Genomic DNA, 18,253 nt, shown 5'->3' with positions numbered 1-18,253 from the left:
CTAGAGCTCTGGCACTTTTGAATGACTTTTTTAACATCAAACAAGATGCTGACGTATACTACGATAGTGTCGGTGTCTTCACAAGAAAATTCTTAAATTATATTAATGTGTATTTGACGAATGAATAATGGTATTTTTGTATATATTATGTATATATGTGTGTAAGTTTAAGTTTGACATCCTATCCTCTGTTGCATTTAATTTAATTTAATTTATGTGTAACTAATGTAATGTTTGTGATTTAACCTGACCGTATTTCATTGTTTATGTTTTGTTGTAATGTTTTAATCTCTAGACTGTGTTTGAATCTAATTGTATGTATTGTCCCTACCGCATAAGCGTTTTGGCATCCTTAGCTGTAAGTTTATGCATGTGATTTAAATAAAGAAATAAAAAAGAAATATAGTACTTAAAGAGTGACGCGAAATAAAATCCGACACTTTTCCATTTAAACTTTTGGTATCGATCGGCAATGGCGGCGTCCCTGACGCACTCGCCTGCCAGTTTTATTTTAAAGTTGCCCGATGAATTCAGCTACAAAATTGGGGTTGAATTAATATTATTTTATTGTTAAGTTCTATTTAGAATGATGAAAAGCTTAAATTAAGGAGATATTAGCTTTATAAGAAGTTAAAAGACTAACCTTAAATATCCTTAGTTTAATTACCTATCTAAACCCCGGCTTTTGTTATTTATTTCATGTATAATTTACAATAATCTATCGATACTGAAGTATATGTTCTAACTATTAGTACCTACATTTAATTTTAATTGCCTTCGTTGGGTTGCCACGATAACGAGTTTTATTGCACCCAAGCGGTTCAGAAACAAAGATTTATTTAGAGCCAACAGTCCTGAAAAGGACAAAAACTTGCGGAAATCATTAAAATGGGGAACTCACTTTTTTATAACGGTAAATTAATTGCTTCCATTCGACAGTTTAATGCGCTTTACACACTAAAATATTTATTTAAGATTCGTTTATGAAAAATGAAGTGTTTCCTCAAATTTTTATAGTATGTATATATGTACTTCCAAAATGAACATTTTTGATTGATGAATTAAAATTTTAACTATGTCTGCGAGCCTGGTGAGAATATACCTAATATTTACAAAGACAGAACAAATTTTAATTTTGGAAGTATTTGAAGCAATTTTAGTAGAAAACTAGTTTATAATTGAGTTTACCTTAAGACTCGACCATCCAGTTGAGAAAATAATTACACAGCAGTCTCAGTATTTAGCTTCACAGAAGTTAATTAGCTGAACTTGCTACTGCAGCTGCGACGGAATGTAACCCGAAGAATGTTTACTACCTAAGTAAACAGACATATAAGTGCAGCTAGTCTATTAAGGAAACAACATAAAACAAAACAATTTAAATAAAATCGACTTGATGACTTCAAATCAATGATGGAAAATTTTGTTACATGTTAACTGCATTAAATAGGCCCGTAACAAACTTTAAGATAAGTCAATTAATAGAGCTAGAAACGATATGGATTACATATATCAGTGTCAAATGTGACGTTTCTTCAAACAAAGACGTAGCTTAAAGTTCGAATCGGCAATTTTGGCGATGTTGGTACTTGATTAAGCATACTTTACTGTCCATAGTCGCATCACCAATAGAACAATTTATTTAAATGACGTAACAAACATATCTTTGACGTCGATTGTACGGTATGTGAAATCTAGCATTCGCCAAATTAATTGATTACCAAATAGGAGGACTCCGAAAAATTGCCTTGCATATGATTAAATTTTATTATACACAGCATGAGCATGGGATGTAGCATATACTTTATTATATCATTGCTAAAACGTACCTATCTAATAAAAATTACCAAGCATTAGTTGGAATGTACTAAAATAACTTTCAACCGAAACCCTTGCCCTGCCCTAGTATGAAAGTGAAATGTTTTGTAAAGCGTTAGATCAAATTGTTCCCATTTATCACATAGACGATTAGATGTACCTAAGCGTAACGTTGATGGATGACTGGTTAAGAAACGGTTTCGTGCAACCAAGGCTCAAGACACAATAGTCAAGTGCCTTAAACTTTATATTAAAAGTGTGCGTTAGACTAATTGCTGTAGTATCAGACAGTTGAACAGGTAAACGTTGCAGCTATAAACCGGTTTACTTAGTCGAAAATTAACAAATAAACAATTTGACATTTATGAAGATTAGATAATCAACCATTAATGGAATTTTATGTAAATAATAATAATAATAAGAGAGGAGTCGCTAGAGCTATATACTCCAGGGGTGGAAATGTTAAAGGGCATAACGCCGCGAGTAACTTCGGAGAAAGCGCAGCACCACCTCTCGACACCCCAGAGCCGCTCACGCCGGTGTTGCGCCTGGCCGTCTTTACGATGGCGCATCAGGTGCCCATCTAACGAGTGGCGAGTCACCGCCTGCCTCGATAACATTGTGTAATGTTATAGCAGGTGTCCGAAACTTAGCAATAGCCCAGACTTATTTTCCACCCAAATTTAAACCATAGACCAGGACTCTTTCCATTTTTCTATAATAGCTCCCAATGCCTGCTGAAACCGGTTTACGGGTATCTATTTATGCACCCGTGAATGGGTTCCAGCAGGCGTTCTACATGACATCAAAGCTCTCCAAACGGCCTCTACGTGTTGGATCTATATCCCCACGCCCGCCTTATAAATGACCGGGCTTAAAAACCCGAGAGTTTGTAACGGAGATAATAATAACAATGTGTGTTTTTTATACTGTGTCTATATGTATTTTTTATTGTTTTGTAAGTGTTTTTATATTTTACTTTTATATTCATATTATAAAAACCCTAGCCTAAGAGAAATGATGAATAAAGAATAATAATAAAATTCTTTATTTTAGGCCAATTTGCCCATAAATTGTTAGTTATGTACAGACTTACATTACTAGTGTTAGTAGATCTTAATCTAGGTCTCACATATATTAAAATAGACCATAGGCGTACGCACGGTGGGGCAAGTGGGGCAACTTGCCCCACCCTGGTCTGTGGTTTGACGAGAAGTTAAAAATTATTAGGAACAATTAAGGCACGTAACCCTACTTCTGCCCCACCCTTTAAAAATTGCTGGGTACGCCTATGAAATAGACTCATTTGGGGTCCTGGTACACCTGGTGATGAGCAGACGCCCAGTGACTAAGAAACGGACAGTCCCATCTCTCCGCTGCTGTTGGTGCTACCCCGCAGGCGATACATTTGAGAGGCGATCCTTTTCCTCATTATGGCATGAAAATCGTCCATTCGTGCTTGCGCAAACATGCCTGACGCACTGCAAAAGCGTGGTAGCCCCAACAGCATCCTGAAGCCGTTATTGAACTGGACATATAAATGAAAATCCCCATTTATCTAAAGCCTGACCAGGAATCACGCGCCATGTTGCGGAATTTCACTGGAACTATTTATTTCATACTTTACTTAATTGTCACCCTATCTATACAATGAGAATAACAGCGCCCTCTTGACAATGATCATATTTATATTACTGATTAGGCTTTAAGTGAAGTGGTCTATCAGTGTAGTGTGATTCTGGTAAATATGGTAGCTACAACACAACCTGACAACGAATATAGGTCCCTAGTAAATAAACGTAGGTACCTACATAGTTACTCAGATCCTGGCTTCAGTTTTGGTTCAAACAAAAACACTATACATATTTGAGAAGCCCGAAATGAACAAGATAAAAAATTCGGGTCTGTGACGTACCCAGGGAGATATATATTGAGGGTTCATTGAATAAAATTTCATGCGGACGGCTCATCCCTATATTATCATGTGTGACTGATGTCCAATGATAACACTGTCCTTCAAAATACAAGGCCTGCCTTAGGTATACTTATACTTCTCCTCGGGATGAGAATCCCCATTACTCCTTTCAAGTAAGTAGTTTCTTACGTACCGCAAGCATTTTTGTAATGAGAATTCTTATATCTTTTAGTTTCTTTATAAAACCGTTGACTTTCCTTCAGAGCATATATTTAATTAAAAATACAACTTTTGAATGGTTTTAGACATTTACTAACATTGAGCTCATTAAATTCAGATCTTAATTACGGGTAGGTACGGGTATTACTTATCCGTAAAATGTGCTTTGCTCCCACGTGTGTCATTGTGCTCCAACAGTTTCAGTTTCTATAGGTACATGAAAACTATATTACAACCTCATTTAAGTATTTTATTGATAGTGGTGATGATCAAATTTAAGCCGGAATAGGAACCTATACCTATATCAACATACCCACCATAAAAGTAATATTAAAATTCAATTTCGGATTTTGGAGCAAATAGGCACACTTTTCGGTAATATGTTTTAAATATACTTATATATTTGTCCCAATTTAATTAATAATTAGTTCGAATTCTAGGGTTGTGGTTGTTTTTTAAATCAATTAATTCAAATAGGCAGGATGTTACGTGGATGGTTGAAATGTTTGTAAATGGTTAAATCGATACAGGTAAAAGTCGATAACAGTTTCCATTAACATGATTACGTCTACAGAAATTAAAGCGGCTGCCAGGCTGCTAGTTTTTAATTTTGCGTTAAAGTAGGTAGGTAGTATATATAGCAATATGAAATGGACGTATCTCGTAGAATTATTATAAATAAAAAAAATAAAAAAAGCCTTTATTTTGAAAATTGTTTACATCTAAATACAAATGATCTTCGCCAAACCACAGAGTGGTTCGTTAGCAGACGATTACACGACGACTAAAACGATTAGACGATAATTAATACATTTCCTTACAGTAGTAGTGAAAAGCACTTTGTAATGACTCGGCCGACAGTGTAATATATGGACTCGTAAATTCGAGAGCCTTCCCTAACAGCCCTCAAACTAACTCGTCTATCTATTCAACACTTTCTGGCCTCTTCACCAATGTACTATTTAACTATTACAAATCAGTAATTGGTAGGCATGTTTGGTTGAAATGATTTCAATTATTAACAAATATCTAACTCATATTATGTCGATATTACTTGTCCATCATATAGAGTTACACAAACAACAAAGAATCTTATTCCATAATTAATGTGCAAAATAAATGTACCTACCTAAAGTGTCATTCTATAATAGAACTTGCTAAGTATGTAAATAAACAAACCACCATATTGAAACTGTCACTAAATGACGATTTCAGTATGGCGGTCTGTTTACATAGTTAGGAAGTTCCATAGAATGACACTTTATATAGCTTTACTTATATTCATTTTTGTATTTTTGTTTGTTTCAGATCAGGTGGCGATGACAAAACGGGGCAACTGAAAACACGATGCTAAGCACAGGCTATTAATCAGACATTGGGTGGTGATGGTGCTACCACCATGGGTATGGCATTTCTGGATGACACTGCTCGTCTGTTCCACAAGAGAAGGTCAGTATTATTTTAATCTTTTTTTATCACGTTTACATAACAATACCATACAATACAAGTACTCTTTATTGCACACCTCATTACAGAAAACAATACAAATAATACAGGAAGAAGAGGTAACAATATAGTCAATATAAAAGATGAAATGTTTTCTTCTGCCTGCACAAAGTATAATCGTATTAACAATAGCCGATGCGTATCGGTTTCATATACCTACCCATGTATTGTTCTGTGTTTTAAGCACATTAAGTCTCTTAGCTAGGTATACCATCCACAGATTATATTTTAAATCGCATCATATGTAATGTTGCGTATTTAGCGTATGTTTATTTCTGCTTGCACCTCTTTAAATGCACAAGCTTACTAACTTTTAGGCAAATGTTATTTATTATGTTTGACAAATTAAATAGTTAACATCACTTCTGTGTTCCCTATTGCTAGGAATAACAAAAAGTATTGTAACACTAGATATCAAGCACATTTTTCATTGCAAGCTACAGTGGTGTATATTTTAAGCATTATAATAATGGGCAAGTAAAATATAAAAATGTACATTCTCCTTATAAGTTATTAGTAATATATTATGTTTATAAACTAAAAATAAAACTGATATATGTACATGTAAAAATATCGGCCCTTTTGGCAATTTTCCGCTGTATTTCGATGCTTATACGTTGTGCGAAAGCTAAATAGCGTTTGTACCCCACGAGCCAAAAGTCTCAGCCCAAATGTCAAAGATTTTGGGCCGCTTTAGCCGACGCACCTACTTAATTAAGTCCTTTATAAGCCATTTTTAAGGCCTCATTTGTAGTGCATTACTTAGGTAGTTTAGTAGACCAGGTAAGCAGTGGATAAAACATTTTATACCTTTTTTATTCTAAAAATATGCTAAGGACGCAGGTGGCGTGCTCACTGCATTGAACGATCAGAACTATTTCAGTATTTTACGTATAAATATAAAGCCCTGTCTAGGATTTTATACCTCTGTGGAGAGGTCGACACCCTGTATGTACATTTGTATGCAGCGGAGGTGACGACCGTCGCCGGGGGTGCAAGGGTGCCAATACCCAAATACAATTACAGTTTGCGTAACGTTATTCGGTTACGGTCTCCGTCGGGTTATGACGTGACACAAATTACGTAGGTACCTTCTTTGGTATGTATATGACGTAAATTGAGTAATGACTAAAGTATATGAACACACATACACTACATAACACACACTTGTTACTCGACTATGCCTTAAAACCAACAGTCGTGTCTCGTGTCGTATTATCAAATATAACAATACTCTCTCTTACAATCAATTTTGAGTTCGAACTTATTTTCTAAAGTCAATTAGGAATAAATTAAGAAAGTCGAAAGACCCTAATTATGAAAGTATAAAAGCTTTAGATAAATAACTAAAACTTACATTATGCCATAGTATATGTAAGAGAGAGATTATTCTTTATGGTACTATGTTTTTAGAACATAAGAAAAAAAAATACCTGTTTTTGAAACACAAAGAGCGATTTAGTAAGTATTTTTCTTTTTATAAAACAAAAGAAAATTTGACAATCGCCTTCAATCACTATTATTGACAATCGCTTCATTTAGGGTTATAAACGGTAGCCTAAACCTCGTTCTTCTGATTTTAATAATAATCTTAAAGTGACAATAAAGTAATGATATAGTAGATAAAAAATAATGTCTTTATAAACCATTAATTTAAGGTCTGCAAAAACTTAAAATATATTTGTATGTAGGTACCTACGATAGGTAAGTACTCAATACTCATACAACAGTTGAATATGGCATGCTTATAATAAATGGGCACAGCCTAGTCAAACATCGATTATCCTTCATTTCTGTATTAGTTCACTTCAAGGGTAGTTCATAATGTCAGTCGTGGTGTATTTTCTCACGGTACGGTACGATTTGAAAATTAGCCATTCGATTTTAAAATGATATCTCGCACTTATTTAATAATTATAGCTATAGTAACTTCTACTGTTTACGATACCTTTCGGTTTTTTGCTAAGTAATAATCTTTAGGTTGCAGTCATACCTACTTAACGCTTTAAACAATATTTCTAAAAAAGTATGTGGTAAAATTAAACTATCATAAATCACTCAACTTCATGATTCCAATGAAAGTAATCTCAGTAATCTGTGTAAAAATCAAGGAGTAGGTATTTTATTTTGTTTGGAAAATAAATTTCGTTACGTCTGATCAACACTTCATTCAAAGGGAAATCTCAAGGCTAAATTGCCTGGTTTGAATAAATTTGGCTCCTTCAATAAAGAACTCGTGCTTAAGGATTTTTTATAATATTTTTTATTCAAATTGCACAGCCAGATGCATATTTAAATTTTGAGAAAAACTTAGTTATTTACGGGTACGAATAATTTTCAATCAAATGTATATCTTACAAGATTGACATTATTTCCTTCGCTGCTACTGTGGTAGGCTCTAATATTTTGTAGCGAGAAAAAAAAAAACGATTTGCGAGCCAATCAGAACTAGATAGAACTTTACTCATGAACGACAATACCGATTCCGCCTTCATTATTACGAGAGAACTATTCAAAAGCCTATTAGAAGACCTAACTCAATAATTGCATTCACTTATCAAACGGGACAGGCATAGTGACGTGCGTGGGCAGGAACGGGAAATAGATAGCAAGTGCCGTCGACGTTGGGACAGACATCCGCTTTTCATCTTTCGAAAACTATAATTTTAAGTAGTTCTAAAAGAAAAACATTTTTAATACACTGAACTTTTTAAATATGATAAAACGTCTTTAAATATTGATTTTCGCATAGGAACATGGGATGGAGGTGGGACTATAGTCAAGGTTGTTGCGGTAGCCTAGAGGTTCGCCTTGAATGCATAGAAAACATACATTAGATACAATAACAAATATATGTGTTTATTATAAGGCCTTTACCGGATTTTTTATATCCAGACGAATCTTCTGATATTATTCATTAAAGTTGCTCAAATTGTCGCTATTAACATTTTTTTTTATTAATGAGATTTTTACTATAGACCGATCGCTTAAATGAGTCCTCGCCTGTCGCGGTCGGTCTATAACCATAACGACGAATGAACGACGAAATGAGGTGTGTTTCCGATACAATAAAATCTACTCCGACTCACTGATTACCATGTGCTTAGCAACATAGCCCCGCTTCGATTACGCAGGAAACACGCGCTCTTTAGGGAAGCCGTAAAAACAATATTTTATGCGCGTTGCGATCTACCTGCGTACAAATAATTCATGAATCCACCGCCGCACGGATGCAATAATCACGTCCTACGACCGAAGCTGGAAGAAAACCGAGGGCTGACGGTTTTCAACAGGAGCAGGCGCGGAGAAAGAAAGTGTCCACAAAAGTTGCCCCAAACCCTACTCAAAATCCGAAGGGCTGACAGCACAGGAAATACTGGTGCTGCCACAACAGAATCCGTACAGGCCATATGGCAGGCTATTACATCATATATGATTTTTAACGGGATTTTGCCAATAAAATTAAAGATATAGTTTTATGGTACCGAGAAAAAATGTAATAACACACACCAACTTCCAATAGATTCCATTATTTAGTAAATTGCTCCATATATGACTATCCTTAGTTCCTTCCTTGTTAAGTTGTACGGGAGGTATGGTAGTACTTATTGTCTATGGTAATGTCAGATTCCCGTGAAAGGCACATCACTATTGGCACGCGTCGGGGACAAAGCTTGCAATATACGGACGTGTCAGTTGCACGGCGGCGACCGCGGGCCATTGCGCGCGACCCCAATGCCGTGTGCGGAAGAAATGTATTACACTCTGTGTAATAGGGATGTGATTCAACAATCTTTATAGTTATTGGAGGCAACAGTCTTTAGCAATGAAACCTTGTCTAATGTAACTTGTCTTACTTGAATTAATTGTTATGCTCGCAAACGAACCCACTGCAGTTTTAAGTAAGTAAGTAAGAAAACACTTTATTGTACTAAATAGAGGAATAAAGGTACATCAGATAGAATAAAATTTTATTGCAATTAGTGATATATACAATGTGGGTAAGTACCTACGATAAGATGTTACCTAATCTGTCTAAGCAATTTTTAATATTATACTGGACATCCCTTTTAATAAAAATAATCCATTATACATGCTCATACATATTTTTATGTTGGGGCAGGTTAAGTTAAATTTGCACACCTTTACAAATACAATATACAGGGTGCTTCCTGTAACAGGAGCAATAAATTAAACCAAAGGCTGTACTCCTCAAACTGAACAACATTTGTTCAGCAATTTTTAAAAATTATGAATCCTTTAGACATCCACTTTTTCATACAAAATAAATATTGCCTTCAATGTACGCTGACATCAGTGTGTTTGACGTTACTTGTCACGCTTTTAACATAACAAAATTTGCAATACATTGCTTCTTAGAATAAACTTTAAAGTGTAACTAATAAAAATCAAAACATGAGTTATTTTCAAAAGTTGCTGAACAAATGTTGGTTACAGTTTAATTTATTGCTCCTGTTACAGAAAACACACTGTATGTACTAAAAATACCCCGCCTCCCCCTACGTGATAAATCTGAAAACTTTTTGGCACCCTATCGTAAAATAGGAAAATGATTTCTTTAGCCTAACCTTTTGATGTATTACTTAGTCGCCTTAAGAACAAACCTATTGAGGCGGAAAATGTGATTGCATAGTTGAAAGCCTTTGAATTGAGTAGCTCATAGGTACAGGGTGAAATCTAGAACGTGATCAATGATTATACATGACATTATCAAGACATTATGAAATCCAAAAGGGAAACATGGTGGTATTTGGATTCATAATTTTGAAAAAAAGTAAGTACCTATTAAAATTATTTAAATGTAAAGGATGGTACGTTTCCCTATGTTGCCTACTCCCAAGAATACTTACAAGGTCAATATTTCACGCTATATACCTAACAAAGTGACATCTAAATTATTTTCTGATACAGAATATGTCAAAAGTTAAAGGGTGCCCAAACATACTTAACAAGTTTTTTTAAAAGGTGTCAAATTTTCGATTAATTTATCGATCGAGTGAACTTTATAATTACCACGTAGTAAGTAATTAGTTAGAAATTGAGCCTGTTCGAAACTTTAATCCACCTCATCTTAAGAAAACTATGACGATGCAACCCTCTGATACAGGGGGAGGTTAATGCCCAGCAGTAGAACATATAAATGCAACATTGCGATGGCTATTACAATACGACTCAATCAATCAATCATACAGTAGATCAGGGGGCCGATTTTCGCATTTCGAGAGCTCGATTTCGTCACTCCTAAATCGGTGGAAAACAGCGAAATGCTAATTTTTGAAATACGAGCAATAGAAATTGGGAATCGAGTGGTATTGACCACTCGTTTTCGATTCTATTAGTAGTATTTAAATGCGGGGTACTGAAGATATATTATTATTGAACGAATTACACGATATCGAATGGTCGAAATTCAAAAATCGGCGCCCTGGCGGATCCATCCTGTATTGAGATTCACAAAATATGTGACAGCCGGAAAAGGCTCTAGCTCTTCTCGGATCAACAAGTGAGCTTTCACTACGTTTCCTTTTTGGTCAGTCTGGCGCAATGAAATAAAAGGGGTATTAGCTGCACTGTGCTTGACGTTTCTCACAAGTTTTAGTGTCCCGTACAAAACTTTGTTCACGGGACACTTATGGGACGGGACACTTCGGCTGCAAAAACGGTTAAATGCGTTTTTTTTCACTGAAGTCGTTTTAATTTGATTCCCGGGTGCTGTTTCTAGCTATACCTAAGCATAGTTTTATTGCACTCTGAACTCCTTTCTGGCAAATAACTACACTATTACAATTGGTCTGTTTAAAAAAAAACTTGTTAATTCCTACTTGTATTTACAGATCTAAATACATATTCCACTGTTTTAAAAATGCATAACGGATGGTGTAAATGACTGAAAAAATAGGGGTGGCGTTCTTCACTATTCCATCCAGAAATAATAAATGATGGCACATTGGTAATATAAAATTCTATTAACGCACAAAATGAAGCTTAGCAAATACAAGAAGTCTTTAACTTGCACGCAAGTACAAGAAAAAACAGTGAAGTACATATGAGCGGCCTTGTTTGTTTTCTAAACATCGTCATTGGCAACCCTACGGATTGCGGTGGCTTGATCTTTGTCTGATAATTTATTAAGCGCACAATCTGGGGAAACGACTTTGGTATCAACGATTTACTATGTCACTCGGCTTTAGTAGATAAAATCGTTACGAAGTAGGACGTTAGTTTAAGTACAATAATTTACTTATGGCGGCTAATGAGAAAATCCGAAAAAGCTTTGTTATGTCCTCGGTCCACCATGCTTGCTTATCCGAATTTTAAAGTCTGTAGCTTATCAACTTTTGGTAGAATTTTGACGTTGATACATGTAGTCACAATTAATATATAGATAGTTACGGCTATATCAGCCAAATACATAATATTATACAGTGTGGAAGTCTAATACAGGCGAATTTCTTAACCGTGGTTAGTATAGGACAAAGTAAAGGTAATTAAATAACATTTACTTAAAGTTGCAACAGTAATTTTGTCCATACAAAATAATTCAGCCCGCAATGTAATGCAAACACACTCACGTTAAACGCTCGTTGACAGTTACTTTCAAAAACTCCTATTGCGTATGTAATGTCATTAACTGTCATGAGTGGGTAAATAATAAATAAGTATGATGTTTTTTATCTGACGAAATTACTACCTAGTTTAAAATCAAATTACATCAAAAAATCTTATTAAAGCAATCATTTAATAACGACCCATTGAAATTACAACTGAAATGTACTGAAGTTGCTGAAATACTTACCTAAAGAAAACCAACTAAAAGAGAAAACTAAAAAACACAATTTACAACAATACAAATTCTGAGAAACCTGAGTTTAGTTTTGCCCCCGCCACCCTTCCAGTTACGGGCAATCCTTCGCGAGCTCGCTGTATCGCGTTTACAATAATTACTCGAGCGTTTCTTGGTACAACCCGATGAGGGAATCGCTCTCTGTACACAACTAGCGCTGGATGACCATTTTGTAGTGTTTCACCGTAAATTAAAATCATACAATTACTTTTGAATTGAAAGACTGACATTGTCAAATCAGAGTTGAGATAAAATAAGAAACTTGCAATTCCACCAAAGAGTTTGCCACGTTTTCACACTATGTGCCAAGTTTTGTGGTGTTTAAACGTTTTAGTTAATTCTCGAAATAATTTTGGTAATAACTGTACAACTATTAGGCGGGCCGTATGCTCATTTTCCGCCATCCTGGTATAAAAAATCAGGCAAATTAAATACGAAATGAATACACAATAATCACTTATGAGATACTGATATTAAATGAATTTTCAAAAGAGGTGTGCTATCAAAGGTGCTTGTCTATTGCTCAGATTAGAAATAATCACGTCAAGTGCTGTCATCGTGACTGATTAAAATGAAGTCAGTTTCTTGTTGATAAACATGATAAATAAATAAGATTTAATATCTTTTAACACGCCTAGTAGTACTTTTATCTACCAAAATAACTACAAAACATTAAACGCAGTGTAATGCTAACATGTATTGTGAATATTCCTCCAGATAGGTAAGTTTATAAATGCTATTGTTGTATTGCTAATGAACATTTGACTTTTCGGTACCGCAACCATGTTTACAGTACATTGCTGTTGAGAAATTTAAAAAAAAATAATTATGGGGTCGTAATGAACTGCAACTTAAAAAAACCTTTTACTTCATGATTACACTAATGAATACTATGTCCGATTTAATTTATCGCCCGTATAAGACTTCCACACTGTATATGTATATCATAACCCACTTTTCATATCATAGAAATAAGGTTACGTACCTACTGAATTACCCGATGTAATTATCCACTTTGTCTATAACTATTTTTATGTTTACTCTTCTAATTACTAATTACCTCTATAAATTCTTAGGTTGTTATAACATTAAAGAAGTATATAACTCACAAATGAATAGTTATAAAATATTTTTTTTAATGTGTAACGACACGGAACGCTCTGTGCGTGGTTCCGACTATTATAGACTTTTTTTTTAATATACGTTTTGTCAAGAATTATTTTAAAACGCTTTTACGCGTACAAAGTTTTATGTGAAACATAGACAGGGCAATGGGATTCCGGTGTCGGATTTACAAAAGCGGCGGATATAGGTACACTCCACTCCTTGCGCAAATAACGAATAAAAACATAGTGTACTCCTAATAGTTCCCCGATACTTCATAGAAAACTTGACATGAGTCAAATTCATAAAAATACAGGAACAATTTCCATTTCAATTTCCAAAAGTGAAAAGTGCAACGAATTAAAAATAACAAGTAAAGTTGACATCTCAGCTGTGCTAGTTTAAAATAAAATAATCGGTTAAATGCGCTATACCCGAATTTTTTATTTTATTTTTACCTATAATACGTAAGTGCCAAATACTGTTAAATATATTTCGAAATTCCGAATGTGTCTCCTCGCCACACGTAAGGATGCGGATGGATCCGGTGTCCTGCGTACAAAGGCCGGACACACTCATCCCCGAGCGCAAATACTGGGACCATAGAGTAACTAGAAACCGTGCCGACTTCGGGGTCCCCATTATTCTTAAATTTTCTGCTGTTTTTAGGGTACCGTACCCAAAGGGTAAAACGGGACCCTATTACTAAGACTTCGCTGTCCGTCCATCCGTCCGTCCGTCCGTCCGTCTGTCTGTCACCAGGCTGTATCTCACGAACCGTGATAGCTAGACAGTTGAAATTTTCACAGATGATGTATTTCTGTTGCCGCTATAACAACAAATACTAAAAACAGAATAAAATAAAGATTTAAGTGGGGCTCCCATACAGCAAACGTGATTTTTGACCAAAGTTAAGCAACGTCGGGCGTGGTCAGTACTTGGATGGGTGACCGTTTTCTTTTTGCATTTTTTCCGTTTATTTTTTGCTTAATGGACCCTTCGTGCGCGAGTCCGACTCGCACTTGCCCGGTTTTTTTAATATTTTACAAGTTTCGTAGGTAAGTACTTCACAATTTCGTTAAAACCTATTGTCTTGTACGTAAATTATGCCGAAAGCAAAAATATTTAAAATAATCTAAATAGATAACAGACCTTATGCATATTTATCATGACTTTGTAGCACTTGGCGTAGGTACCCTTGAACTCAAGCTTCAAGTTTTCAGCTGGAAGCGATAGATACCCATACCCATAGGCATAACCATAATGTATGATTTATAAGTTTTTCATTTTACCTTCGCTTGTTGTTTTACCTCTGGCTGTTTATTGTCGCCAACAAACTGTCTACAGTTTGGCAAAACTTTTGTATACCTAGACATAAGTATATTTTTTGAAAAAAAAAGAAAAAAAATATATATATATGATTCTATTTTTTTTTATTAGCCCATTGGAGTGTCCCACTGCTGGGCAAAGACTCCCCTCTTTCCCGCCATTCGGTCCTATCCATAATTCTATATATCAATTTTTTTAACCTTATCCATTTATAAAAAGTAAATACATTGTTACCAAAATTATTTTAGGGGGAGAGAAAAGAAAATGCAACCACTATAATTACAACGTTTATTCTATTAAAGAACCAAGGAAAGTATTACCCGGGCCTTATGGGCCTTGCAAACACTGCAGTTATCTTAGACTAGCTCTTAATTTTATCTATTTTGAGACTACACTAGGGACGAGAGAGCGAATGTGGGTTAGCGGCTAAACTATTATGGTTGAACACTTTTAGTCGAAAATTTACAATTTAACTAGAATATTGTTGGGCGCCGTAGAGGTAAATTAAAGATTGGAAGGAGCTGACCTGATCCGCAGGGTTTAGGGTACCAACAACACCGCCACGTCGTCACCCTCTCGGTACAGGCCAAGGCAGCACCCGCCGATCTCCAGTCAACGCGGTTCACCGAGCACACACGTAGGTAGAACCCGCGCCAGGCGGATTTACAGGTAAAATTGTAGACCCTGGAAAGGTTTTCAAATAATAAGACAAGAGTACACAACGCTTAGTAACGCTGGAACCTAAATAACTTTGCAACAAAATGGAGTCCAGACATACATAATTTCGAATTTGGAACGGCACGCGTCAGGTCAAGGTTAACATTTGACCAGCGCGGCTAAAGGTTAACTCTTAAAAAAAACAAATAATACTTACTCGCTGTGGAAAAATGGCCCGCAAAGGGTGCTCTGCAACATATGTCGACACAAGCGAGGTCTATAAAACACGGCCACAAAGGCCCTTAAATTTGGGGCTGCATGTGCCCCACTTTTTCGCCTGGGCTGAAAATAAAAATCACCACACTATTAAACTGAATCTTACACACAAAACTCGTCGCAAAAATCACTAAAATACTCACTCAAAAGGGAGATTTCTCCCGATTGGTTTAGAAATCGCCTGAAAAGGCTTCTTTTTAGCGGAACGACAGGAAAGAAAATGTCCGACCTTCATTTTGGCAGGAAATGACAGACCAAATGACAGAGTTGCCATAGCCCGAACTGGATTCGTGCGATCCTAGGTGATTTTGAAAAGAAAACATTACCTTTCTTCTTTACTTTATTTGAACTAATATTAAATAGAAAGGAAAAACAATATTTGAAGACAATTTTAATTTACAAACCCCTTTCGATTAAAAAAAAACCAAAGATGTAAGAAGACACCGAAATTATTTTTAATCTAGCAACCCGGACCATGTTGTTATCGACTGAGCTCGCTAGATGGCGGTAAAGGTATCAAACGAAGACGGGTCACGTACTAAACAGTATTGAAAAAATGCAGAGTTAAAATTTTATTGTTACAGTGCTCCCCTACCCGAAGAAAATTTTGACTACGGCAAAATTTTGAGCTGGCCCCCAGCTCGCAAAACCACCCTCTTATTTTCTAGACGAAGTCCCGTAAAAAAAATCGACGCCAAAGGCATAAAGGAAAGCAACGACCACCCAATTCGAACCCACGCATTAAACTATAATAAAAAAATAAGCACAGCCGAGCTGTGCACAAGTTACCACCTACAAACTATAATATTACTGTACTGTAATATACACTATGATACCCTAAGCGTATATTAACCTAAACGAAACTAAACGCTAATAAGCGAAGCTGCAAAGCTCCCTACCTACGCACTGCATCGCTGTATATCTTGGCGGCGCAGCGAGCGACCTGGGTCGCGGGCTGCACGTCCAAGCTATATGGCGGAATGTGCGTAAGGTAACAGATTATTCAATAATCTGCGGTAATGACTGAGTACAGTCAATTACCCAAGTGAGTCAAGGACAGTGTCCGATAGCTCGGCTAAAGAGCCACTGAGCTACCAGTCGACACTCTTCACAGGAACACTGGCCCTGCAGTGCGAAATCAGGGATTTCGCCCTGCACTGCCAACGCTCACTGTGGATAGACGGCTTATAGCCAATGAAATTGATCACGGATCAAACCTTTTAAGATTCCGGGCATGCCAGGACCCTAAATTCTTACCCGTATAAAAATCTTCCAACTCGTATACTAAATTCGAGAGTTTACGAACTATGCGGCACTTCACGTATTTAGGAGCAAGCTTAGCCATAAAGAATTTACTGGCGTCACTCAAAGGAAAAGTCTTTTTCATAACAACCTCGCCCTCACTAAACTCAACCGACTGTCGGCCCCTATTATAATAACGCGCCCCTCTATCGTGAGCTTTTATTAATGATAACTTAACCCTATCGAAAACTTCCTTTAAGCCGCCTAAAGATTCCGCGTACCGATCTGGAGAGTCAATTGATAGGTCTAGTTTCGAAGTCTGGCAATCTCCATAGACTTTACCGCAAGCAACAGCCTCCCTACCATGAACCAGAAAGAATGGAGAATAACGAACCGTTTCGCTGGTGGTGGAATTCATGGCGAACTGTACCTTCGGCAAAGCTACGTCCCAAGCTCGATGATCGTTCTGGACCATGATAGAGACGGACGTCATCAGGGTCTTATGATAGCGTTCTACGGTGTTAACCTGAGGGCAATAACGCGGGGTGTAATGAATTTGAGGAATGAAGTATTTCTGAAACAAACCTCTAAGCTCGCTACCAGTGAATTGCGTAGCATTATCCGCAATCACTGTGCGCGGCACGCCGTGCTTAAGAAACACCTCATCCTCCAGACGCTGAGCGATAGTCTTCCCTACGGCTCGCCTAAGTGGGAAAAACAACACGTACTTAGAAAAGCAACATAATACTGACAGAATATAAGTATAACCTGCCCTGGAACGTGGTAGTGGGCCCACTAAATCGATACTGAGCGTGTCGAATGGACGCGAACAGTTCTTAGGGTGTCCCATGATACCTATAGGGGGCTGCTGTGAATTTTTATACGCAGCGCAAACCTCACATCCTCGAATAAAATTAGCTACATCCTGGTACATTGAAGGCCAGTAATAATGTAACGATAATCTTTTATAAGTTTTAAAAACTCCTAAATGGGAAAGCTCCTCGTTATGACAAGTTTTAATTAATTCTTGTCGTTGACTCGATGGTATCACGACCTTCCAATCAAATTCCCCTGAAAGCTTGAATTTACTTTTACAGTAACGCATAAGTTTATTATTTTGAATCGCGTAATTCGGACACGAGCCTGGGGATACCCGGCAACGTTCAAAAAGCTTATCATACCACTCACAAGTATGAATTTCCAACACGGGTACACTACGAGATAAAGCGTCCGGAACTACATGTTCTTTACCTTTACGATGTACGATTTCGAAGTCATAAGGGGATAACCTACAACCCCAACGTGCTAACCGGCCCGTCGGA

The 18,253-nt window shown here is 36.5% G+C and overlaps 1 protein-coding gene across 1 annotated transcript in view; it reads left to right on the top strand.

Annotated features, from left to right (window-relative positions):
• LOC134663301 (uncharacterized) overlaps positions 1-18,253 on the top strand; it is a 75,013-nt gene that overhangs the window by 23,017 nt on the left and 33,743 nt on the right. Inside the window, exon 2 of the mRNA XM_063519703.1 lies at positions 5,261-5,401. Within this exon, the coding sequence (XP_063375773.1) occupies positions 5,338-5,401 (64 nt within the window). The 5' untranslated portion in view covers positions 5,261-5,337. The remainder of the gene's footprint in view (positions 1-5,260; positions 5,402-18,253) is intronic.

The sequence above is a fragment of the Cydia fagiglandana genome, chromosome 1 (assembly GCF_963556715.1).
Source record: "Cydia fagiglandana chromosome 1, ilCydFagi1.1, whole genome shotgun sequence".
In the NCBI taxonomy this organism is placed as follows: Eukaryota; Metazoa; Arthropoda; class Insecta; order Lepidoptera; family Tortricidae; genus Cydia; species Cydia fagiglandana.
The sequence above is the reverse complement of the archived record's forward strand: the minus strand, read 5'-3'. Positions and strand labels throughout refer to the sequence as shown.